Source organism: Chiloscyllium plagiosum, unplaced genomic scaffold, assembly GCF_037043375.1.
Source record: "Chiloscyllium plagiosum isolate Xiang-an unplaced genomic scaffold, Cpla_swu_hap1 HiC_scaffold_23, whole genome shotgun sequence".
NCBI lineage: Eukaryota > Metazoa > Chordata > Chondrichthyes > Orectolobiformes > Hemiscylliidae > Chiloscyllium > Chiloscyllium plagiosum.
In genome coordinates this window covers 6,437,900-6,464,490 of record NW_028270161.1, presented here as the reverse complement: position 1 = coordinate 6,464,490, position 26,591 = coordinate 6,437,900, and the positions used below count along the sequence as shown (strand labels likewise).

The window sequence follows — 26,591 nt, the reverse complement described above, 5'->3', positions numbered from 1 at the left end:
CATCTCTGGCTGAACCAGATCAAATTCACTATGGACATCATATTTGATCCAGAGTTGAGGTTCAAACCCCATTTCCTCGCCATCATAAAGAGAGTTACCAGCTTTCATTTCTGCAACATGGTATGCCTTTACCAACACCCCCTGTCTGCCTTCTGCTGTAGCCAGATTCCCTGCCTTTGTCATCTTTAGTGTCATGTATTTCAGTGCTCTCCTGATCTGTACTTTGAGGCCACCACACATCCAAATTTAAACTCTTTAACCTTCATCTGTTCGTGGCCTTGCCCACTATATGTCTGTAGCCACCTTTCAATTTACCTTCAAAATTTACTCCAGAGGCTAGGCGGAAGAAAGTATCTGTTCATTCCACTCCACTTCTGGAAGCCATGCCCACAGACCCTTTTCAGCTGAATTTCTGTTCCCAAACCCCACCACCACCCCATCCTCTGAAGACCGCTTTAAATGACACTTTTGACCTGGTCATCAGTGGTTTCGCACTATTTCCTTGGACTCTTGTTTAATATTTTTGAAGTCCCTATGCTTGAAATTCAGTTGTTCATCTGAAGAAATGTCAATGTTTGGAGTTTTTAAAAGAATCGAAACAGAATTTGTCTCATTGATTTTGAAAAGTTACTGTGTACTTGAAGTGCTAGTAAATATTTTGATATTTCCTTTGTGCTATTAAAAAAGACTATTCTCTTTTTCCATCAGTTTCTGCAATTATTTTTCATTCATTCATGATACATGGGCATCTCTGGCTAAGCCACTATTTATTCCCCATCTCTAATTACCCAGAGGACAATTCAGAGTCCATGATACTGTGTAGGTTTGGAGTCACGTACAATGTTTGCTATAAGTTGTATGGCCACTTGATAACTAAAAGTCCCACACACACACACATCGTCGTCCTCCTCCACCACATAGGACTTTCCACTCTGGTTTAAATATACCCTTAGACTACTCAGCAGTCCACACAGACACGACAAAAATGAGAAAAAACATTGGTTAGCTTGTAGGTTGGACCAAGTAAAGATGGCAAGTTTCCTTTCCTAAAGGACATTTGTGAACCAGAGGGATTTTTGCAACAATTGACAATGGCTACATGGCTAGGTTTTTGTTCTGGACTTTTACTTGATTCAAATTTCACTATCTTCTCTAATGGGGTTTTAACCTAGATCATCAGCCTGGGACTCAGGATTAGTAGTGCAGTGACATTGCCACTGTCTTCCCAAAAATAAATCTTAAAAATTTTCTCTTATACTGGACATGCATGTATAGCTTTGAATGAATTGATTTTTGAATATTTTATTTTCTTTGCAGTATTTGGGATGATTATCACTATTGGTCAGGCTATAGTATATGTAATGACAGGCATGTATGGTGATCCAGCAGAGATGGGGGCCGGCATTTGTCTACTCATCATTATACAGGTCAGTGCTTCAGGCTACATGTACCAAGTATTGTACCGGCTGTTTTATGGAGTTGTGCAGCTTGTAGGGAGCCTCGCCAACCAGACATCCCAATCTGACCACCTCCCATTTGCCCAACCGATCGAGTATCTTCTCCTTGTTTATTTTTTGGCTCTTCCTGTAGCTTGACTTCTGCATCATCTTCCTTAAGAAAAACGATGTAAAGTAGTAATTTATAATCTCAGCAATGCCCTCTGTCTCTGTGTAAATTTCCTTTTTGGTACCTAATTGGCTCACCTATTTTCTAACCTTTTATTATTTATATGTAGAAAACTCCCCTCTCTATTTTAGCTATCAGTGTCTTCTCATAATATCTCTTTGCTTTTGATTTTCATTTTCGCTTTCTCTTGGAATGTTTTGTATTCAGCCGTGTTCTCATTTGTATTATCAGCCTAGCATCTGCCATATTATTTAACATTTCAAGTACAGTATCACTCATCTTTGGAACACAGTTTGAAACATTGACTGTTTTTCTCCCTCTCCACAGATAATGTTAGACCTGTGGCGTTTCTTCAGTCCTTTGTTTTTATTTCAGATCTCCAGCATTGGCAATAGAGCATAGAACAGTACAGGCCCTTCGGTCCTTGATCTTATACTGACATTTTATCATACTCTAAGATCAAACTAACCTACATACCCTTCATTTTACTATCATCCATGTGCTATCCAATAGACGCTTAAATGTCCCTAATGTATTTGATTCTACTACCACTGCTGGCATCACATTCCATGCACCCACCACTCTGTATGAAGAACTGACCTGTGACATCACTCCTAAACCTTCCTCCAATTACCTTAAAATTATGCCCCCTCAAGATAGCCATTTCTGCCCTGGGAAAAAGTCTCTGGCTATCCACTCTATCTATGCATTTCATCATCTTGTACATCTCTATTAAAATCACCTCTCATCCTTCTTCCCTCCAATGAGAACAGCCCGAGCTCCCTCAACCTTTCTTCATAAGACTTGCCCTCCAATCCAGGCAGCACCCTGACAAATCTCCTCTGCATCCTCTCTAAAGCTTCCACATTCTTCCAAAATGAGGCAACCAGAACTGAACACAATATTGCAAGTGTGATCTAACCAGAGCTCTGTAGAGCTGCAGCATAACCTCGCGACTCTTAAACTCAATCCCCCTTATAATGAAAGCCAACACACCATACACCTTAACAACCCTATCAACTTGGGTGGCAACTTTGAGGGATCTATGGATGTGGACCCCAAGATTGGTCTTTTCCTTCACCATGCCAAGAATCCTGCCTTTCACCCTGTATTCTGCATTCAAATTTGACCTTCCCAGAGTGAATCACTTCACACTTTTCCAGGTTGAACTCCATCTGCCACTTCTCAACCCAACTCTGCATCCTGTCAATGTCCCGTTGCAACCTACAACAGCCCTCTACACTATCCACAACTCCACCAACCTTCGTGTTATCAGCAAACTTACTAACCCACCCTTCCACTTCCTCATCCGAGTCTTTTATAAAAAGCACAGAGTAGAGGCCCCAGAACAGATCCCTGCAGAACACGAGTTGTCACCAAGCTACAGGCTAAATATTTTCCACCTACTACCACTCTTTGTCTTCTAAGGGCCAGCCAGTTCTGTATCCAGACAGCCAAATTTCCCTGTATCCCATGCCTCCTTACTCTGTGAATGAACCTACCACAGGGAACTTATCTGTCATATGAGCTTCTTTCTGTTTCATCTTTTTCTGTCTCCCTATCATCATTCAGGGAACTGTGCCTTTCAAAACCTTCCTCATGGGCACAAACAGGCAAAGCCATTTGAGGGTAATGCCTCAACCTAAGAGTCAACCTATCTGGTTTAAATTTAGACACAGCTTAGTAATTAACTATTGGTCATCATCTAAGTTGAGCATTCTCACAGCAACCCCTCTATCAGTCAGAGTCCACTTGGCAATCAATCAGCACACTTATCGTACAGTACAAAATGTTATTCTCCTTCACACTGGTATCTCTATGAATGTCCTGATAGGTGAAATATGAATAGCTTTGGCCAAAAGTCCTTTTTTGTAAGCAATACTCAGGTTCTACACAACCAAAATACTGTTTGGCAAGTTGTCAAATGTTAATTTTGGACAAGTTGAAGAGGGACTTTTAAATGAATTCAATGAATATTTCAAAATTTACTAGGTGGCACTTGTACAAGAGATAGTCAGCATCTAAATGTGACTATAACTGCATAATTGGATTTTGAGTAGTGCCTTCCCAATCTGAAGCAAGTGGCAGCAAATGCATTTCTCTGAAATTGTCTGCTTGTTTAACACAGGAGCTGACATGTTTGTTTCATGAAATATTGATTGTGATGCTTCTCAGTGTTATTTTAACCAACATGAGTCTTCATTTCTGACTTTATTGTGCATTGTTTAGTATAATTAAACACCCGCTGTTTATTCCTCCTTTCTTTTCCCTGGTCTACTCTCTGTAATCTTTATAATTTTATCATACATGAAGAAGGGGAGGAACTTTTAAAACAAAGCTAGTGTGTTTTGAGAGAGAACCAACGTGATCATTAAATTGACATCCGGAGTAAGGATCTTATTTTCATGAAGTGATAACTGAACACAAGATTTTAATTTTATTTCTGTGCACTCAAGCTGTCTAATTTATAACGATCCAGTGTGGATATGTATGTGTTGGTGGGGCATAATATAACTATCCCAATATGCTCAAAATTACATGTAAAATAGTGCAGTTTTCCAGCTTTTATGTCTTTGAAAGGCCACTTTTATCTTGTTCTCACCTGTATAAGTATCCCAGAATGTTCTTTAGCATTGCAATCGGATTGATGGTAACCAATTAGTATGATGAATGCTCCTAATCATATTTTTCTCTCACCGTTTTTTTAAAGGCATTTTTGTTCCATCTTGAACTTTGTAAAGATTAGTTTCTGGTTATCAAATGTTAATTTACAGAAGGATATTTTCCTGGAAAGGGGACCATTTAGATGGGTCAGCTTAATTGATCAATGATCTTCCAGCCAAAATACTTTGTTAACCTATTAACTTGGTGTCAAGATATTTTGTAATTTTTCCTTAATGTGCATGTCTTTCAGCTGTTTGTTGCTGGGTTGATAGTCCTGTTGCTGGATGAGCTGCTGCAGAAAGGCTATGGTCTGGGATCTGGCATTTCCCTCTTCATTGCCACAAATATCTGCGAAACCATTGTCTGGAAAGCTTTTAGCCCTACCACCATCAATACTGGCAGGGGTAAGCTGTGGCCTTGTATTTTGCTGGTGAACCCTCTGTTAGAATATCTAATTTGTTATTTTTAAATTAATGTAGCTATCAATAGCTGAAGCCCTACAAAATGAGTTCCAGCACTCTTACAACTCAAAACTCGTGACTCAAATCATCATTATGGCTTTGTCCAGGCACTGAATTTGAGGGTGCAGTGATCGCACTCTTCCATCTGCTGGCGACTCGACAAGACAAGGTTCGAGCTTTGCGGGAAGCTTTCTACCGACAGAATCTGCCCAATCTTATGAACCTCATTGCCACTATATTTGTGTTTGCTGTTGTTATCTACTTCCAGGTAAGGTTATGTCTGGAAGAAGGAGATGTTCTTTTTAAAATCCAACATTATAAAGTTCAAAAGAAGCCACATGCATCTTGCCTGATTCAGTTCAGGCTAAGCATTTGCTCAAATAAAAGTTTAACACTGCAATGAAATCGTCTTTGCAATATCAAAAGTGTAATGCTCCTAGTGAATTGTATTTATTTATCCAGCTCGGCTCAGACTATAAGTTGTGGTTTGATTTTTATAACTTCTCAATTCATTGTGTTTACAAAGCTTATCTGAATCATCCTGTGGATTATTGTACCTCCCAAGTGGGGGAATGGGAGGGAGTACAAGTGGGAATCTTCAGCAGAGTCTCTGTGAATTAGCCGGATCCAGTCTGATGCATACAACGTAAACTAAACATTCATCCTGAGTTGATGATGGGCAGCACTTTTGTGGACTAATGACAGAGGTTGATATTGTCTTTACCCCAGGACATGGTGATGGAACAGGGAATCAAATAATTTCTTCACAAAGTTTCTGTATTGGTTTTGTGATAGAAACACTGCAGTCAATAGCTTATTGGGAATGTTCTTCATGTTGTATTTAATATTAAAGAACTTACGAGATAGGAGCAGGAGTAAGCCATTCAGCCAGATCATAGGTAATATTCCTCTAGCATATACCTGTTCTCTTCCCACATCCCTTGTATCTTTAATATTCAGAAATCTATTGATATTTGTATTGAATATGCTCAGCGACCGAGCTCCCACAGCCCAGATTTACTTATAAGTACCAGAAAAATAAATTTATTAAGAAATTTCATTGTTGGTAAGAATAATGTCTCTTGATATGGGGATGATTTTATTTATGTACTCTTGGGTTAGTATTGAACAGCTTGTGGCCTGCATGTTTTACTGGAAATTATGCATTTTCAGCATAAAATTGTTCCACTTCAATTTTTAAAAATTTGTTATTGTCTTTGCACTGTTTTTTCCTCCTGGAGTATGCCAGGCTGCTTATGTTCCCGGCAGTGTGTTCTTTTTGTGAGTAAGCATTCATTTGTTGGTACAGAAAGTCATATCGATTACGATAGATGTGAAGTGTGCATGCTCTAAATAATAGATGGGAGTTAGGACATTTTTACTTATTCAAATAACTGTAAACAGCTGTAAATGTTTTATTTTTCAGGGATTCCGCGTGGATCTACCCATCAAGTCTGCTCGTTACCGTGGACAGTACAGCAGCTATCCCATTAAGCTGTTCTATACATCTAACATCCCTATCATACTTCAGTCTGCTCTTGTATCCAACTTGTACGTTATCTCTCAGATGTTGTCTGTTCGATTCAGTGGCAACTTCTTGGTCAATCTGCTGGGCCAGTGGGCTGTAAGTATAACTCTGCACCAATTTATTTTGAATGTTGATGTGAAGTACAGCTGCGTTCATTGCTATCGCAGATACCTTTTAAAAATGCATTGATACATTTATTTTGGAAAGGGTATACTTAAAATAATTGGCCCTTTTTTTAAAGAAAACAATTTCCCCACGCATCCAACTATGTTGTGACTTAAAAATGCTGTTTTTTGTTACAAGATTGGTTTAATGTTACTTGTACTCCCAAAGCAAATTTGTATTTCTGTGTGAAAGTTTTAACAGCCTCAGCATGTCAAAATTCATACTGCTTTATCATTAGAAGCATTTCAATTAAAGTTTTAAAGCTGGTTCATGGCCATAGCTTTGTAATCTGTGTGATTTAGTGATTTGTTTTTGCGCAGAAGTTTTAGTTAACTTTGGAAGTTCTTTTTTGCAAGGTTTGTGAAGGTTTGTAGCTCAGGTTGAGGTTTAGGGTGTAGGTTTGCTCACTGAGCTGTAGGTTTGATATCCAGACTTTTCATTACCTGGCTAGGTAACATCATCAGTGGTGACCTCCAAGTGAAGCGAAGCTGTTGTTTTCTGCTTTCTATTTATATGTTTGTCCTAGATGGGGTTCCTGGGGTTTGTGGTGATGTCCTTTCCTGTTCGTTTTCTGAGGGGTTGATAGATGGTATCTAGATCTATGTGTTTGTTTATGGAAGCTCTGTTGCAAGATGGAAGTAACCAATCTCAATGTTGTACTGTTTAAAAAAAACTGAAAAACTTTGTGAATTCTGTACTTAACTAGTTATCCTAACAGTGACCGAATATTCAAAATAGTTTTTGCCATCTCCACCCCACTTAATTGTAATTTTTTTTAAATTGTGGATATTCCCCCAGCTCCATCCCTGCTAGTAACTTCAGCATTGGCTTACTCCATTTAAGATTATGGTGCATATTAACATTTGTGCAGCAACTCTTCTAACACTTGCTAGCCTTCTGGTTATTGCCACAATAATTTACAAAAGTTAAACTTGTTGTTTAAAATAAAGAATTAAAAGATTCTTGTTTTCCTACCTGCATTTGTATTATGTTTTGTTGTAGTTTTAAAGCTCTTCACTTATTTGGTGATCACTTCCAGGATGTAAGTGGAGGTGGGCCAGCTCGCTCATACCCTGTTGGTGGGCTCTGTTATTATCTTTCACCTCCGGAATCTATCAGTGCTGTGTTTGATGATCCCATCCATGTCGCTGTTTACATCATCTTCATGCTCGGATCATGTGCTTTCTTCTCCAAGACCTGGATCGACGTTTCTGGTTCTTCTGCTAAGGATGTAAGTAATATTGAGTCACAGTCCGCCTGGCTTAATTGGTTATGCTGTGGATCAGAAGGTTATAGGAATGAGCCTATGGTGGGTTTTGAACACCGAATATAGGCCAGCGCTGTGTACATTTTTGAGGGAGTACTGCATTATGTGAGCTGCTGTCATTCGAACAAGATGTTAAATAGAAGACCCATCTGCTTGTTCAAATGCACATTCAAAATCTGGAATGGAAAGTCAAGAATGGGAATGCAATTCTGGAAAGAAGTGACCAAGCAGATTGCATGCTTCCAAATAGATTCGTATTGAAGTTAACAACTAAAATTGTATTGTTATTCCCTGTAGTCTATGTCAAGATCCTTCCCATACTGAGTCTTCATTTAAAACTGTTCACTTTCTTTCTCTTCCGTAAGTATTTGCCAGGATCTGGTAAATTAGTGTAAGCCTCAAGTTATTTTTAAGTGTCTTTTAGCAAATGTACGGTACTAAATTTGACACTTTGAAGTAGTGCAGAAATATTTGGGTATATACTGTTGCTGTTGCTTTCTCGTACTCAGGTTCTAATGATGTACGCTGTCAGAAAGATGCTGGACAATATTCTTCTATGCTCGTGGAGATCGTGACTTATGTCTCCAAAACAACATAATGAAGCCAGGATTGGGGGAAAGAGGTTGGAAGGGGTAGCAGGCTACACCAAGTCTTCTCTCTACCAAATGAAATAGTTAGAGGAGACCAACTCTGCATGCTCTGAATTATCTCACAAAATGTGAAAGCTGCTGTTTCTAGCAATATGATAAAAGGGGACAAAATCCCATTTGCAAAGAATGCTAAATATTCATTACAGGATGTATCTTTTTTCAGGTTGCTAAACAGCTGAAAGAACAGCAGATGGTAATGAGAGGCCACAGAGAAACCTCAATGGTCCATGAACTCAATAGGTCAGTATTAACTTTTTGGATTGTGTTGGATAATTGTATATTCAAAATATCGTAGCCGTAGTGGAAACCTTCTGAATTTGAGATAATCATTAAATGATAGAGGCTGAAATTTAAACACTCAAGTAAAAAGACATTAATCTCTCGGGTTTAATGTCTTTTTGCGATGAGGCAGACCCGACAGATCCTAAGTCCATTTTTAACATTGATTCCTATGTCACAATTTTCAAGAATGCACAACTTTAAATGAGGACTTGCTATATTTTAGATGTAATCCTATTACTCAGCAACAATGAGGTGCAAAGTAGACAAACAGGAAGCTGGAAGAACATTGCAAGTCAGACAGTACTGGGAGGTGACTCCTGATGTTACCTGGCTTGCTCTGTGCTCCTCCAGTCTCCTGTTTGTCTACTTTGGATTCCAGCACTTGCAGATTTTTAAAACAAATCTCTAACCAATGAAGTACAGTTCATTTTTAAAAACATATATTGTGTAGAGCTCTGAGAACATGGAAGAAAATATGCCCAAAGTTATTATTAGAAAAACTAATTGCATGGCAATCTACTTGTATTTTACATTTAAATACATTGTAATATTTGCACCCAAACGGTGCAACTTTTCATGCTGTTTTGTTTTGGGAAGTAGTCTAATACTTCATATCAAAAAAATTACAAATGAGTTTTAACCAAAATGAGTGTTAGACAAAATAATTCATATTTTTGATAGACCATTCTCTATTGTATTTTACTGAACTTGAGATCAAATTCTTTGAGAATGGTAAAATTATTTTTCATGAAGTACTATAAGCTATGCAAAATCTGTATGTCAGACAGCATCATTCAAAGGAGAAACAGTATTAACGTTTCAGGTTTGCAGCTGTTCATCAAAAATAATCAACTGGTTCTGTTGTAAGGTCAAATTTGACTGCTTAGTCTCTCCACCTGAGTATTTCCAGCATTTTCAGTTTTTATTTTCGATATGCTGCGTCTACTCTATTTTGATTCTTTCGAAGCGATATGGTTTACTTCACATTTAAAATATTGTTGATATATTATAATAATAAAAATTACATTTACATGGTACCATTCACAACTTCAGGACACCTTAAAATGCTTTACAGCTAATGAAGTGTCGTCTTTTAATTTTAAATGTACAGGTATTAATGATTCTGTATGTACCAGTGAATCATTTAATACTTTATCATCGTGCAGCATCTTGTTTTAAAACATCCAGCTGCTATTGTGTTCAAGTTTGTAATGGGCTTTCTAATTTACCTCAAGGTATATTCCTACAGCAGCTGCTTTTGGTGGGCTTTGCATCGGAGCACTTTCAGTCCTCGCAGATTTTCTGGGAGCCATTGGATCTGGAACAGGAATCCTACTTGCTGTTACTATTATCTATCAGTACTTTGAAATCTTTGTGAAAGAACAAGCTGAGGTTGGAGGCATGGGTGCATTATTCTTTTAAATTGCCAAACCTTGAAGAATTTACTTACTTATGGAAAAGGGATTTTTTCAATGTTATGCACTGTCTTCTGTATGAAGTTTTGTTTTTGCTTATCCACTTAAAAACTTTCGCCCCCCCAGCTGTCTTTGAACAGCATACTGTTCACTGCCTTCACTCTTAACACTCCAGTACTAGCTAGCATCATCAGTACTAAGTAGTGCTTTCTGATGCTTTATTACTGTCACAATATCTGCAGTACAGATGTATTCAATAAGCATGCCTGTTCCATTTTGTCTGTCTTCTCATAAACAGAAGAAACTTGGATAAGTTAAATTATGATTTTCAAAATGATAGATGAAATAACTTTGTTTTAGATGTGAAAGTGACTCTTCATTTTAGCACATCATAATTTTTTAAATTCTAAGTCACAATCCAGTGTTTTGTTTCCCTGATGTATGCTTAGAGTGGCATTTTGAAATTGCCTGAGCTTATGTCTGGATTCCAGGCTGAAACCATTTGTCCTGTATCTGGCAACCAATCTGTGCCAAACGTATTCATGTAAATTATTAATAAAAACAGTAATCCATATGAATGTGCATTTGTATGAAGACATACACTACAGTTCATTATTTATTATATACTGATATAGAAGTGAAAAGTCAAAAGTATTAAATAAATGTATTGATGCCTGAACAGGTAGAACTTGTGTTAAAAGTGTACACTTTGGGTTATTGAGACCATTATGGTAATCTTGTAAGTTGATGCTTTTAATGATTTCAGTAAAGTTAGGGATGACACAACAGTCTGAGTTTCAGTTAGGACAAGTTTAATAAATCCGTTTCTGTGTTACACTATTTCTCAGTCATTACTTCAAATTTGAGCATTTGTAAACTTAGTGAAAATGTTGCAAAGTTTGCTTGGATTCTGCTTCCTTTCCTATGGTTCTAAGTGCTGATATTATTTATCGCACTTTTTTTTTACTTGAGCCTCTCCAATGAATGCCAGGCAGATTCCCAACCACAGAAGGTATTACATCCTAGGCTGATCTTCAGCTCACTCCAACTTTGACTGTCTGAGGAATACCCAAAAGGTAGCTCGATCCCCATCTTAAAATCTGTTGTTACTGATTCATTTGAGGCTGTTTAAAGTTAACTGTTGTAATGGAACTTAAATTTTCTGATGTGTATAGTGCATAATCAGAGACTGGCATCCTTTATGGAAAATAGATTTAACGAAGGCTAAAATAATGCTAAAATACTTCAAATTTGACATTTTCTGCAACAATTTTGAACATTAGTTTGATTTAAACATCTTGGATTAAAGATATGTTTAAGGAAAATATAATTGGAGGTCTACAAAATATCCACTCTAGATGTTGGAATCCATCATGCTTTGATTTTAATACCTCTACCCTTCTACAAGATTATTTGCAAATCATGTACTTTTTTTTTCTATCTAAACAAAATCATTACTGCTAATTCTTGATCAGCAGTCATTTAATCTGTAATCACGTTGAAACTGTAGCACCAAATTATGAAATTGTCAGAAGACCTTTAAATTGACCCTGTATGGAAGCTTCTTCAGTGAGTACAGAGATCACATATTGAGCAGAGTGATAGTTAGATTGATCAGTTATGTTCTTTCGGATAACTGTTTACATACATTGTTCTGGGTTAGTAGTTTGTCATTTCTTATCACTCTGTAAATTCTGTACTTTTGTTGAAGATGAGCCTTTCAGTGTTACAATGCCATATCACACATCATTGGTCAGTACCTTCACAGAAGTCCAACCACTTAGTTTCATGGAGGAGCAGCGAACAAAGGCGAGACATTCAAAGCCAATAGATCGTCTCGTGTAGTCTCATCCTTCTTTATGCCTGTTCCTAGTCGAGTTTCTGGATACTACAATTAGACCATCTTGTTTGTTTATTTACTCCATTGGTATAAAATTAGTTAACAGCCTGTCTGTATGTGACACGTATGTCTTGACATAACTGCTGCCTGATTGTTTGGACCTGTTCATGTTGGAGCTTTAGAATCTAGTTAGGTTTGTGCTGTCCAAGCAGAACAGGAATTTGTACCAGGAAATAATTGTTACAGTTAAAATTATCACCAGACAGATATTGACCCATGCTTTAATATTAAAGATGAACAAATATTTGTCCAGATTAGATTAGATTACACAGTGTGGAAACAGGCCCTTCGGCCCAACAGGTCCACATTGCCCCACCGAAGTGCAAGCCACCCATACCCCTACATGTACCCCTTACCTAACACTACGGGCAATTTAGCATGGCCAATTCACCTGACCTGCACATCTTTGGACTGTGGGAGGAAACCCACGCAGACACGGGGAGAACGTGCAAACTCCACACAGTCAGTCGCCTGAGGCGGGAATTGAACCCAGGTCTCTGGCGCTGTGAGGCAGCAGTGCTTACCACTGTGCCACCGTGCCGCCCAAATGAAGATTCCAAAAAAATTCGACAATATTGCCAAAGACATGAGAATCCAAATCTTTCACGATGACAATTGTCATGAGGTTTTGGGATAGTGTGAAGGTTTTCTGAAAACAAAGAACCATAAGCAAGCTTTTTCCAACAGGTCTGCAATTTACAGAAACATTCCCTCAACAGACTGCAATGCTAGAAATGCATGCTTTGTATTATTTTTATTCCAGTACTCTAACAAAGGCAGTGACTTTCTCAAATAGCTAATGCCTTCATTAAACTGCAGGACTGTTAGCATCACAGAATTACATTCACAAGCTTTGATTTAAATCAGTTTTAGAGGTGACATTGATTTTAAAAAAAAGTTTGGAAGCTTTGAACTAAAAAAAACCCTATTGCTCTAAATGCCAACCTGTTATTTTGACTTTTGAATAAAAGGTCAAAGCACGATTACATACAACAGAATTTCATCATGTTCTAAAAGCTAAAATCACATGTTGCTTTTTATTTAAAAAAAAACATTTTCAGTCCCAAGTGATCTAAATAATGTTTTTGGCAGGATAGCATTTATTTTCTCTAATCCAAAAATTACTAGCATGCTCCTGTTAATCTGAGCTCTTAAACCATTAATCCACTTTCATTATTTCCTCAAATTTACAGCAGATATAAATAAATTTTAAAAACACATCAGAACAGTAATAAATCAAATGCTTATGACAAACATGTTCTTTTACTGAAACACATGTTGAATGCATTTTTCTTTACAGTAGTTGTATGGTACAAAACAAAATTGGCCTTGAGGATTAAAGCAATCCAAAAGGAATTTTTTTTTGACTACCAGAAAGGTTAATTAATGGATGTGAAGAAGATATGCCCTGTTTCTGATCCTACATATCCAGGATTACATATCTATTGAGAGTCAGTTACTGGTAAGCAAACAGAATTTTAAAGTGCCAACCTCAAAAGTGGTCCAATTAACCATTTGTTAGGGTAATATTCTCTACAGTAGTTAGAAAATGTTGACAGCAGACTTGTTCAATGGAAAGTTGTGTGGTTCATCATGCCACCTGAAAAACTCCTTGTAACAGTTGCCTACCTAGTGAGGCCTAAGATCCTAACTTCCCAGTTACATAACAACCAGGGAGGGGAAGGGAAATACACCAAGTACCTATGAGACTGGGATGAGATATATTACATAATCTGTCTGAGATTTGCTTGAGGGAACTACCTCCACACTAACTTATCAATGGAGACCTAGAGGGATAATCACAATCCTTAGCCTCTATTCTCAGCTAATCCGCAAGCCAATATCCAATCAGTAAAATGATTTTGACTCCAATAATGGGAATTCTAAACATATGCCAGTGTGGACAGAGTGCATTCCTAACCAGGTCCTGTGGATGTCTGAGTATCTTGAAATAGAGATTCCTAAATGTGATGATGGATTTCTGCTAATCAAAACTAATTGTACTTAATGCTATGATTTCAGAGGCTTACAAAGGCTGCTGGTTTTGAGTCTATAATATAATTTTGCAATATTCAGATCATGTTCCAGAACTCTGTCAAACCAAAAGCTCACACCATAATATTCAAAGATTTCTCTACCAACTCATGCTGATTTGTACTGGCTTTAGGTATCTGACCCACATGCAACTTTCTGTACCAGGGCAAAAATTTGAAAGACATTTTTAAAAAAATGCAATTTATTTGCTGCCACTTATGGATTTTGCAAAGATGAAGTGATGCAGTTATGAATAAGGCAGTTCTGTAAATCTGGCTTCTTAAATTTAATTATATCAATGTTATTACATTCTAGACAAATGGTTCTTTGTTCCTTAGTACAACAGTAGAGTACAAAACTGAGATTAAATATATCCATGTGCAACAGCTGTAGATGAGAAGACCTTCAAGCTTTCAAAACAGGCAACATGTTGGGCTTTGAAGAGGCATACATCAAACCCATCGCAAAGGCGTAAACTCGAGCATCCACCACAATATTTTCTTTTTGGAGCATTTCTGGAAAATAAAATGAGCACAATCGTGAAAAGTGAAGAAATGAGAATGGCTAGCTGTTTACAACCGTAATCATACATTGTGGTTTCGCTGATGGCCCTCAATACCTTTCTGCAAAACTCTGACTTTTCTTTATTTGCCATGGAATATGGCTGTGCGTTTCAACCACTGTGCACTAGGGGTGTGTGAAGTTTTGTATGAAGGTAATGAAAATCAATGCAAGTCAAATATTGTTTTTATCTTAAACAATATTCTACCCAAGCAAAATTACTCATCAAACTCATGGAAAGTGGGGTATTGTCTTTCAATTTTAAAATGGACATTTTAAACATGATTAAAAGGAAAAATTAAAATGACATGAAAAAATGAGTGTGCGACATGGAATTGTTTTGTCTCATTGAAGTGTGCTGTGTCACTGTAAAGATTGGGAACCAGTTTAAAGTAGTGTTAGTGGCAAGGCCAACACCTATATTCTGTATCTAACTGCCTTTAAGAATGCGGTGGTGAGCCACCATCTTGAGCTGCTACAGACTGTGTTGTGTAGGTAGACTAACAGTACTGTTGGAAAGGGAGGTTCAGGACTTTGACTTGATAAAGGAGCAGCACATACATTTCCAAGCCAAGATCATGTATGACTTAAAGGGGCTTTTGCAAGTGTTGGAATTGCTATTTGCCCACTTCCCTCGTCTTTCCAGGGACTACATTAAGTCCAGAAGCATCAAAAACAATGGCCTCAACCTTGCATTCACAAGCAGTAATCATCTTATATTTTTGTATGACGATAAAGCACTTTTTAAAAAATTCCTCCAACTCTGTAAACCACTTGTGATAAAACCCTCAGTTGTCCCTAGTGTCCTACTGAGAGCAGAGTCAAAGTGTGGCACTGGAAAAGCACAGCATCCAAGCAGCAGGAGAGTTGGATGTTTCAGGCATAAGCCCTTCATCAGGACTGCATCATCTGCAGTCTTCACTTTCTCTCCTGTTGAGAACATTACAAGTAAGCCCACCCCAGTTGCTGGGAAGAATTGAACGTTACTACCCAACAACTCTTGGAACCAAGTGCTCTGACTGTTACATTTCACACAAAACATTGGCTTGTTCAGTATAAATGGAATGGCTATACAGGTAACTGGAGGATTTCCTCACACATCCAATTACAAACTTCTGCCACAAGCCAATAATAAGATATTAAAAACTACACTAGTTACTGTCTGCACATTGTTACAAAACCTAAACTTCTAATCTTGAACATTTCAGCAAGAGCAGAAAAGCAATCTTACCATCAAGTTTCTTACGAAGTTCATTCATTGGAATTAAAATAACCTCAACAAACTCTGAGAAAATAAAAAGTTTCAATCAGATGGTAATGCACTGTACAACAATTCTATTTACAGCCTCAAATAAAGAATATTGTCATTTGTGTGAACTACAGGTGTTTTTATAAGGATGCTGCCAGCACTGGGAATTGTAGCTATAGGGAAAAATTGGATCGGCTGGGGCAGTTTTCTCTGAAACAGGAAAGGCTGAAGGAGATTTAATTCGTATATATGAAATTCTGAGGGCCTGGATTGACAGTTCTTGTGGAGTTGTACAGTCCCCACACCTCTGGGCCAGGATATGTGGGCTCAACCCACCAAGCCTGCATCGATTCCTAATCCTTATTTAGACCTGCTACTTATTGCCCATGCATGTTATCTATCCCTCTGCTTGCCTCATGTTCATATGTCTAGTAATATTTAAGATGTATCTTGATAGTGTGTCTGCTTCCATCACAACTTCTACCTGCTCCAGAGGAAGTATCATAACATCAGAACAGGTTAATTAGAAAATATCTAAATAGGACGTGACCGATACATTTCCCTTGGGAAAAGAGTTCAATAACCAAGGACATAGATTTAAAGGCAGTTTACAGACAAACAGCAAGAGGTTGAGGAGAATGATATTCACTTGGAAGGTGGTGGTACTGGTCATAATTTGCTGTCTGAAAGGGTGCTTGAAGCAGAAAATCTCATCACATTAAAGAAAGGTACTTGAACATACACTTGAAGTGCAATAATCTACAGGGCTATGTATCAAGAGCTGGGAAGCAATATTAGGCTGCCGGGCACTTTATCTGCTGGCAGAGACTTGACTAGCAAAATGGCCTCCTTTGGCGCAGTAAATGTCCAAGATTTTAAATTTTGAAAGAAGGAAATGGTCCATAAGCATACTTATCCAAGTCAGGCCTCCAAGTTATTTAAATGTGAATGAAAACGTACCTCCATCATCTGAAAAGGTAAAAAAGAAAAGTCTACTTAATCCATGTGGAAATTATGGATTTCACAAACATTCAGTACGTCTCCAGGACCCAATGCAACAAACTCTAAACTGCAAAATACTTTGAAACATTATAGGACAGATTAAATAGAAAACCTAAAATGATTACTACATAATCTGGACTGGAGGTTTCCGTATTCATGTACAGTATTGTTTCCTCATTTGAACTGTTTGGAAAATACCAAGAATTGAACCAAACTGGTGCTTTGAGAACTCTTATCAGAGACAAGATAGTGGGTTTGCATATAACCTAGACTAACACATCACTGTCCTATCAAAGGAGTAATAGTGTAAAGTTGCCAAATTCCCATAGCGCTGCTGTTTCATCAGACAGAGACAGATGACCAGTGGATAGTTTGACCCGAGAATCACCATCTCAGGTGAGAGGCCAAACCTTGATCTCTGCTGGTACAGGAATTACCCCACACTGTTGGCAACCTTACATTGCAAATGTAAGCTGTGTCCGGTCTACTTGACCTCACCCTTCATGTGAGACGTGGTGACCTTCATGTTAAACTCATCACCAGTTGTTTCCCTCTGATGAGACAGCAGTCCTATGATCTTCTCGGACTATGGTGACTTTGCCCTGTAGCAAAGGAGTAATGCAGCGAGAACACTACATAAGAGGCTGCCCCACTTACCCAGCCTCTGTTTCGGATGGAGGTTTTCTGAATCATCACCGTTAATATTAACAGTCACATACTGCATTGTGCAGTTGGTTAATCCGGGATCCAGGCATAAATCTGAAAGAAGTGAGGATTGAAGTTATATTAGACATTGTTCAAACTCAAGTGGAATTTCCCAACTTGCTACAGCTGTGCAAAGTACTCTTACAGATATAATTATGAATAACCTTTAAATTGCTTATAGGTGGTGCAGGCTTCACAGTATACTTCTCACTATCCCAACAGACACTAAAACACAGCAGTGAGTCCATTAAACTTATCATATCCAGACATGATTGAACCGTGAGCAGAGGGGAAAACAAAACTGGTAGAAAGTAAGCACTTCAGATGATGGACATCAGAATTGAAGAGTGTGGAGCTGGGAAAGCACAGCCAACCAGGCAGCATCCGAGGAGCAACAGAATTTTCATTTCGAGCATAATTCTGATGAAGAGGTTATGCTCGAAACGTCGATTCTCCTGCTTCTCGGATGCTGCCTACAACTGGGAAAACAAAATTGACCAACTTAAGCAATGATTTGATAAATCCCTCTGACTTCCTATGGCAACCAAGTAGTATCTGTAGTAAGTGGTTTTGAACTCCTTCCAATCACAGTTATGGGGAAATGTGCGCATAACTGCAATTGTAAGAATTTGCCATGTTCTCTTTAAAAGGACTAATTTACTGAGTTTTGAAAATATTTGTAGCTCAGGTTGAAGTTCTGGATGTAGGTTTGCTTGCTGAGCTGGAAGGTTCATTTTCAGACGTTTCATCACCATACTAGGTAACATCTTCAGTGAGCCTCCAGACGAAGGCTTCGTCCGGAGGCTCACTGAAGATGTTACCTAGTATGGTGACAAAACGTCTGAAAATTAACCTTCCAACTCAGCGACCAATCCTACATCCAGGACTAATTTACTATCTTGCCATTATACGAAAGTATTTGTAATTGACTTAGTTAAGATGTATAGAAAAGTAAATGTAACTAAAATTTGGAAAGGATTTAACAAACGTTTGCTTTCATCTTGTTTTGTTTTATTCATTCAAGGAAGGTGGGCTTTGCTGGCTACACCATCACTTATTGCCCAACCCCAATTATCCAGAGGCAGGAAAGAGTCAACCACTTTGCTGTGGGTCTGGAATCACATGTAAGGAACCCCCAGGGAAATACTACAGACTTCCCTAAACTGTTAGTGAATCAGATGGGTTTTTCCCACAATCGGCAAAGGTTTCATGGTCATAATTATACACTTAATTCCAGATTTTTATTGAGTCAGAAGAGCATCTTAGAAGCACACAGAAACTATTATTTGGCTTTATAATGTACTGTATGGGTTATATTGAGATACTATGTTCAATTTCATAGCCACTCCACAAAAGAAAATCTCCATGTTTCGTCAAGCTGAAAAACTGATCAAAGTGCTAAGATATTGACTTAGAGTCATAGAGATGTACAGCATGGAAACAGACCCTTCGGTCCAACCCATCCATGCCAACCAGATATCCCAACCCAATCTAGTCCCACCTGCCAGCACCCGGCACATATCCCTCCAAACCCTTCCTACTCATATACACATCCAAATGCCTCTTAAATGTTGCAATTGTACCAGCCTCCATCACATCCTCTGGCAGCTCATTCCATACATGTACTACCCTCTGCGTGAAAAGTTGCTCCTTCAGTCTCTTTTATATCTTTCCCCTCTCACCCTAAACCTATGACTTCTAGTTCTGGACTCCCCGACCCCAGGGAAAAGACGTTGTCTATTTATCCTATCCATGCCCCTCATAATTTTGTAAATCTCTATAAGGTCACCCCTCAGCCTTCGACACTCCAGGAAAAACAGCCCCAGCCTGTTCAGCCTCTCCCTGTAGCTCAGAGATCCTCCAACCCTGGCAACATCCTTGTAAATCTTTTCTGAACCCTTTCAGGTTTCACAACATCTTTCCGATAGGAAGGAGACCAGAATTGCATGCAATAATTCAACAGTGGCCTAACCAATGTCCTGTACAGCTGCAACATGACCTCCCAACTCCTGTACTCAATACTCTGACCAATAATGGAAAGCATACCAAATGCCTTCTTCACTATCCTATCTACCTGCAACTCCACTTTCAAGGAGCTATGAACCTGCACTCCAAGGTCTCTTTGTTCAGACTTGTGAAAAAAGATTAAAGAAACCTTACAGTCGAGAAAGTGATTTATAGTACTGCATCATTTATATATGCAGTTCAATTTAATGGTTTAAGATGAGATAAACACAGTTTATTGCTTCTATATAAATCAGGAAAGCTGCCCTGAGTGGGGAGTCAGAAATATTAATTTAGGACAGTTACCAAATTTTACTTTAAATCAGAGTGAGAAATGTTTGGAATAATGTGAGAAATCAAGAGAGTAGATAGGCACGAGCACAGGAATTGTTCCGAATACCATGGGGAGAGGCTGGAGAGTGATTTATTTGATCTTGCTCTGTTGTGATTCCAGATCCCTGCACAAATATTGCATGACATAATTTCAATTGCATAAAGGTTTACAGAGGTCCCACATTTTTTTTTTCTCATTTTAGCTGATCCCTAGGGATGGCTGCAGTTGCCCCAATAACCTTTGGTTGTGAAATGGAAGTCGTACTGCCCAGTGGGTGACAACTGTTTCTGTGTCCTGACCTGGAAAAGGTGGGTGAATGGTGTGAGGGGGCATTGTGATCATCTGTTTTAACTTGCGCACTACTGCCATGTCTCCACATGGGTGTGTGCATGTGTGAATGGCACTGGTGAAACTATCAGTGTTATGTGAGCTTCACCCACCACAAGCTCAGGTTCAGTATTTGGAACATCATGTCAATTTGTAATCCCTCATATAACATAATTCTTCAAAGGTCAACTGAAGTTCAACTTTCAGAAGTGGTGTGAAGGAAATTGTGATGGCATAACTTTCCAAACATAAGTCTTTAATTTCTCACGTGGCATTCAGTCAAGTAACATCTGTGCCACACAGATGCCAGGCAATGATCACCTCCACTAAAGGGACACCAGCCCTTGATATTCAATGGTGTTACCATCAATGAATCCCCCACTATCAATATCCTAGGGGTTACCATTGACCAGAAATTCAAACTGAACTAGCTGTACAAATACAATGGCTACAAGAGCTGGTCAGGGGTTAGGAATAATGCAGGTGACTCACCTCCTGACTCTGTAAAGTCTTTCCATCATCAATAAGGCACAAGTCAGGAGGGTGATGCTCCCCAGTTGCCTGGACTGGTGCAGCTCCAACAAAACTCAACACCATCCAGGGGTTGGCACCACATCTACCAGCATCCATTCTCTTCACCACTGACACTCAGAGCAGCAGTGGGTACTATCTACAAGATCCACTGCAGAAATTCACCAAAGGTCCTTAGGTAGCACCTTCCAAATCCACAACCTCTTAAATTTTCAAAATCAAGACAGCAGATACATGGGAACACCACCACTGTAAATTCCTCTCTAAGCCACTCACCATCCCAACTTGGAAATGTATTGCTGTACCTTCGGTGTCGCTGGATCAAAATCCTAGAATCCCCTCCGTAAGGGCATTGTGGGTCAGCCTACAGTAATGGACGGCAGTGGTTCAAGAAGACAGTTCACCACCACCATCTCAAGAGCTACTAGGGATGGGCAATAAATGCTGGCCAAGCTAGTGACATTCCTGTCTCATGAGTGTATGAAATGAAAATTCAAATTCCAGGACCTGGCCATGGTGGAGTTCGGGTGCCCAGGACATTACCTTGGTCTCTGTACTCTAACGAAAATATGACTAGGGCATTTGCTCCCCTCATTTCAGATGGCACAGCAGAGCTACAATTCAAAACTAGTGAGGGTGGGAATGATTATATGCATTGTACATCTACCTCCACCACTCAGAAGGACAAGGGCAGCAGAAATGTGGGAATATGGAGCGATTGTCTTATGAGCAAAAGCTAAACAGGTTGGGACTGTACACACTGAAGTTTATAAGAATGAGAGGAGGTCTCATTGTTCAAAATGTTCACATTGAAGACACACCATCCTGACTTGGAGACTTAGCACCATTCCTTCACCACCTCTGGGTCGAAATCCAGGCACTCTCTTTCTAACAATACTATGGGGTTACCTAAACCACTCAAACTATAGCAGTTCAAGAAGTGGCTCCTTACCACCTTCTGGAGATCAATAAATATTGGCCTAGCCATTCTCCCCCAGATCCTGTGAAAGATTTTTTTGAAAAAGAATCAAACCTGGAGTTGTTTCACTGATCTCTCCTCTGTATCCGGTTTCTTCCAAAAGCTCCCGTAAAGCAGCAACCTCTGCAGTTTCACCATCATCTATGAGACCTGAGATGGAAGCATACAAACAGTTATCGCCAAAGTGAACATAAGCCCCTTAGGAAATGAATCTGGGGAGACAATTATGGGGAACTAGAAAATGGCAGAGGAGTTAAATGGATATTTTGCACCAGTCTTTACAATGGAAGGTATGTTGAACATTCCATTAATGCTAAAGAATATGGGGCAGAAATTAAGTAGCATCACCATCACTAGAGAAGCCGTACTAGACAAACTAATGTGTCTAAAGTAAGATAAGTCCCCTGGCCTCGATGACTCGCATCCAAGGATTTTAAAGAAATAGCTACAGAGGTGGTGGACGCAATGGTTGTAATTTTCCAAAATTCCTTGGATTTTGGAGAAGTTCCAGAGGACTGGAAAGCTGCCAATGTGACACCCCTATTCAAAAGGCAGGGAAGCAAAAAACATGCAAATGTAGAGCTACTAACCTAACATCCATTGTGGAAAAATGTTGGAATCAACTACCAAGTACTAGCAGCACATCTCAAAAATCATAATCTAATCAAGCAGAGTCAGCACAGTTTCATGAAAGGGAAATACTGTCTAATTTATTGGAGCTTTTTGAGGATGTCTCAACCAGAGGGGAACCAATAGATGTGTCATATTTGGATTTTCAGATTGCGTTCAACAAGGTACGCACAAAAGGCTATGTCATAAGATGCGAACCCATTGTGTTAGAGGTAGTATATTGGCATGGATAGAGAATTAACCAATGGGCAAGGAACAGCTATTGGGGTGAAGGGATTCTTTTTCAGGTTGGCAACCTCTACATGTGGTTCCACAGGGATCAGTGCTGGGACCACAACTGTTTACAAAATATATTAATGACTTGGAGGAAGGTAGTGAATGTATTATAAACAACATAAAAATAGGTGGAAAGGCAACTTGCAATAAGGATACCAGCAGTTTCCAGAAATATATCGATAGGTGAAGTAATTGGGCAAAATGTTAACAAATGGAGTTTAACATGGAAAAATGTGAAGTTGTTCATATTAGAAGGGAGAACAGAAGAAGAGTATTATTTAAATAGGAGAAAGCTGCAATACACAGGGACTTGGGGGGGACTGATGTACCAGACACTGAAAACTAGCACACCAGTACAACAGGTGACCAGGAAGGAATAAATGAGCAGGGAAGTCTTACTGCAACTGTACAAGGTGCTGGAGAGACCACACCTGGAATTCTGTGGGCAGTTTTGATCCCCTTAGTTAAGGAAATATATCATTTCATTGGCGGCAGTTCACTGGAATTGTCTTATGAGCAAAAGCTAAACAGGTTGGGAATGTACTGACTGAAGTTTATAAGAATGAGAGGTGATCTCATTGAAACATACAGGATTCTTAAGGGGCTTGACAGCGTCAGTGCTGAGAGGTTGTTTCCCCTCATGGGAGAGTCTCAGAAATAAAAAGTGGTGCCAATTTAAGACTGAGCTGAGGAGAAATTTCTTCCCTCAGAGGATTGAATATCTTTGGAACTCCTTGCCACAGAGATCTGTAGAGGCAGAATCCTTGTGTACATTTAAGGCTTAGAGATTCTTGATCAGTCGGGAATCCAGGGTTATGGGGAAGAGGCAGGAAAGTGGACGTGAGGAATTTCAGATCAGTCATGATCCTATGAATGGCACAGCTGGCTTGAGGAGCTGAACGAGGCAAAAGTGAGTATTGCAGATGCTGAAGATCAGAGTCAAGGTTAGAGTGGTGCTGGAAAAGCACAGCAGGTCAGGCAGCATCCGAGGAGCAGGAAAATCGATGCTTCGGGCAGGAGCCCTTCATCAGGAAGGATTCCCTGCTCCTCTGATGCTGCCTGACCTGCTGTGCTTTTCCAGCACCACTCTAATCTTGAGGAGTTGAACGGCCTACTCCTGTTCCTATTTCCTATGGTCTTGTACCACGTAAGCAGTGGTTTACGTAAGCACAATGTAGACACTACCATATCATGTTTTTAAATCTCTCAACTCACCATGAAATGTTACGTATTTGATCAAAAACATCAAACAAATATGATGTACCATTTATATTGATTTGTATTTTTCAAGCTTCAACTGAAATTATTCCAGCTTTTGTAGAGTCATCTTGAGTCACTTTCCTCAGAGAACCAGTTGTATACTAAATAATTTTTTAAAAATCTATGGTACAGCTCCTTCTCTCACACAACAACCTTTCAAAAAAGTGCAATGAGTGAAGGTTTTCCAAAAAGTGCCACATCAAATAGCACTGTAGAAACTGGAGTACTGGTACAGATAGATTTGCGAACAATCGTAAAACAGAGTAGATCCAAATGGGCTTTTTCCTGGCTGGCAATGTGTAACAAAGTACTCCACACCAGGGATCGGTGTTGGGATCTCAACTGTTTATAATTCATATAAAAATGATTTACATGTCATTGTGCTGGCACCACAAGGTTGGAAAGCAAGCTGAAAAAGAGGACATAACAAGGCTATAGAAGGATACTAATAGGTTAAACAAGACAGCAGAGATCTGGTAAATGGAGTATAATATAGGAAACGTGAAGTTGCCACCATGACACAAACCTGTTGAGATGAGAGATTGCAGCGTTCTGAAATGCAGCGGGATTTGTGTGTTCAAGTGCATGGATTGTAAAAGCAGGTACAGCAAGTAATTAGGAAAGCTTTTAGGGTGTAGGTTTGCTCGCTGAGCTGTAGGTTTGACATCCAGACATTTCATTACCTGGCTAGGCAACATCATCAGTGGCGACCTCCAAGTGAAGCAAAACGAAGCTGTTGTCTCCAGCTTTCTATTTATGTTTGTCCTGGATGGGGTTCCTGGGGTTTGTGGTGATGTCATTTCCTGTTCGTTTTCTGAGGGGTTAATAGATGGTATCTAGATCTATGTGTTTGTTTATGGCGTTGTTGTTGGAGTGCCAGGCCTCTAGGAATTCTCTGGCATGTCTTTGCTTAGCCTGTTCCAGGATAGATGTGTTGTCCCAGTCGAATTGGTGGTTTTTTTCATCCGTGTGTAGGGCTACGAGGGCCACAAAAAGACACGACCCTCTCTCCCTCGTAGCCCTACACACGGAAGAAAATAACCACCAATTCGACTGGGACAACACATCTATCCTGGGACAGGCTAAGCAAAGACATGCCAGAGAATTCCTAGAGGCCTGGCACTCCAACCACAACGCCATAAACAAACACATAGATCTAGATACCATCTATCAACCCCTCAGAAAATAAACAGGAAATGACATCACCACAAACCCCAGGAACCCCATCCAGGACAAACATATAAATAGAAAGCAGGAGACAACAGCTTCGCTTCACTTGGAGGTCGCCACTGATGATGTTACCTTGCCAGGTAATGAAACATCTGGATATCAAACCTACAGCTCAGTGAGCAAACCTACACCCTAAACCTCAACCTGAGATACAAACCTTCACAAACCTTGCAAAAATTAGGAAAGCTAATAGAATGTTACCATTTATTTAGAGAGGAATCGAACACAAATGTAGGTTTTGCTTCAGTTATACAGGGCATAGTGAAACCACTTCTGGAGCACCACGTACACTATTGGTCTCCTTATTTAAGGAAAGATTTAAGTGCAATGAAGCAATTAGGAGAAATTTTATTAGATAAGAGAAAATGTTGGACGGCTTAGTTTGTATACCCTTCAGTTTAGAGGAGTGAGAGGGGATTTGAGTGAAACAAAAAATCCTGGATGGTGTGGGGACATTGATAGAGTTGATGTTGAAAGCATGTTTTCATGGGTGAATCTAGGTTAGATTAGATTAGATTCCCTACAGCGTAGAAACAGGCCCTTTGGCCCAACTAGTCCACACTAACCCTCTGAAGAGTAACCCACCCAGACCCATTTCCCTCTGACTAATGCACCTAACACTATGGACAATTTAGCATGGCCAATTCACCTGGCCTGCACATCTTTGGACTGTGGGAGGAAACCGGAGCACCTGGAGGAAACCCACGCAGACACGGGGAGAATGTGCAAACTCCACATTGATAGTCACCTGAGGCTGGAATCAAACCGGGTCCCTGATGCTGTGAGGCAGCAGTGTTAACCACTGAGCCACCGTGCCGCCAGGGTCTAGAATCAAGGTCACCATTTGAAAATAAGGGGTCACCCATTTAAGACAGAAATTAGGTGTAACATTTTTTTCTCTCAGGGTTGACTGTGAGTGGTTACAACTCTCTTCCTCAAAAGGCAGAATACTTTGAATATCCTAAAGGCAGAGGTTGACGGTTCTCGGTAAGAAGTGGGGGCGAGAGATTGTAGGAGGTAGGAAAGAACGTAGAGTCGAGCTTACAGTCAGATCAGACATGATCTGTTACATCCGAAACATCGGATTCTCCACCTCCTGATGCTGCCTGGCTTGCTGTGTTCTTCCAGCCTCCTGCCTGTCTACTCATAATCTTGTTAAATGGCAAAATAGGCTCGAGGGACGAAATGGTCTATTCCTGTTCCTAGCTCAATTTTTTTTTTTAAGTCAAGCTCTGCAAAATGTCATCTTTTTAAAAAAAGACATATTGAAAGTGAGGAATATTAGTGGCGTTTAGGTGAGGATACTTTCCCACTTCAGACACTTGTAGGTCAGACAGCAATCAGATACGGAGTGAAACAACCTTCACTCTGTTCCAGTCTCCAACTCGCACCTCATTTACAATAAGGGATAGGTAAAATACCACTGGGTCCAGTTGCTTTATTAGTACATCATTTTTACACTTCCCATTCAAGGAATCCCATAGCTTTTAGAATCATTGATTCTGATATAG

General features: G+C 39.5%; 2 protein-coding genes across 3 annotated transcripts in view; one reads left to right on the top strand and one right to left on the bottom strand.

Annotated features, from left to right (window-relative positions):
* Positions 1-10,898, top strand: part of LOC122561861 (protein transport protein Sec61 subunit alpha) — a 35,169-nt gene extending 24,271 nt beyond the window's left edge. For both annotated transcript variants that reach the window (XM_087999341.1, XM_043714154.2), the window contains exons 6-12: positions 1,318-1,427; positions 4,541-4,694; positions 4,859-5,019; positions 6,178-6,375; positions 7,484-7,675; positions 8,525-8,601; positions 9,879-10,898. In XM_087999341.1, coding sequence (XP_087855467.1) covers positions 1,318-1,427; positions 4,541-4,694; positions 4,859-5,019; positions 6,178-6,375; positions 7,484-7,675; positions 8,525-8,601; positions 9,879-10,065 — 1,079 coding nt within the window. In that variant the 3' untranslated portion in view covers positions 10,066-10,898. The remainder of the gene's footprint in view (positions 1-1,317; positions 1,428-4,540; positions 4,695-4,858; positions 5,020-6,177; positions 6,376-7,483; positions 7,676-8,524; positions 8,602-9,878) is intronic.
* Positions 10,899-13,026: 2,128 nt separating this feature from the next.
* The window catches only part of nudt5 (nudix (nucleoside diphosphate linked moiety X)-type motif 5), a 42,427-nt gene continuing 28,862 nt past the window's right edge, over positions 13,027-26,591 (bottom strand). Inside the window, exons 7-11 of the mRNA XM_043714159.2 lie at positions 21,739-21,834; positions 17,462-17,563; positions 16,763-16,771; positions 15,785-15,838; positions 13,027-14,507 (exon numbers count right to left, since the gene is read on the bottom strand). Of these exons, the coding sequence (XP_043570094.1) occupies positions 14,398-14,507; positions 15,785-15,838; positions 16,763-16,771; positions 17,462-17,563; positions 21,739-21,834 (371 nt within the window). The 3' untranslated portion in view covers positions 13,027-14,397. The remainder of the gene's footprint in view (positions 14,508-15,784; positions 15,839-16,762; positions 16,772-17,461; positions 17,564-21,738; positions 21,835-26,591) is intronic.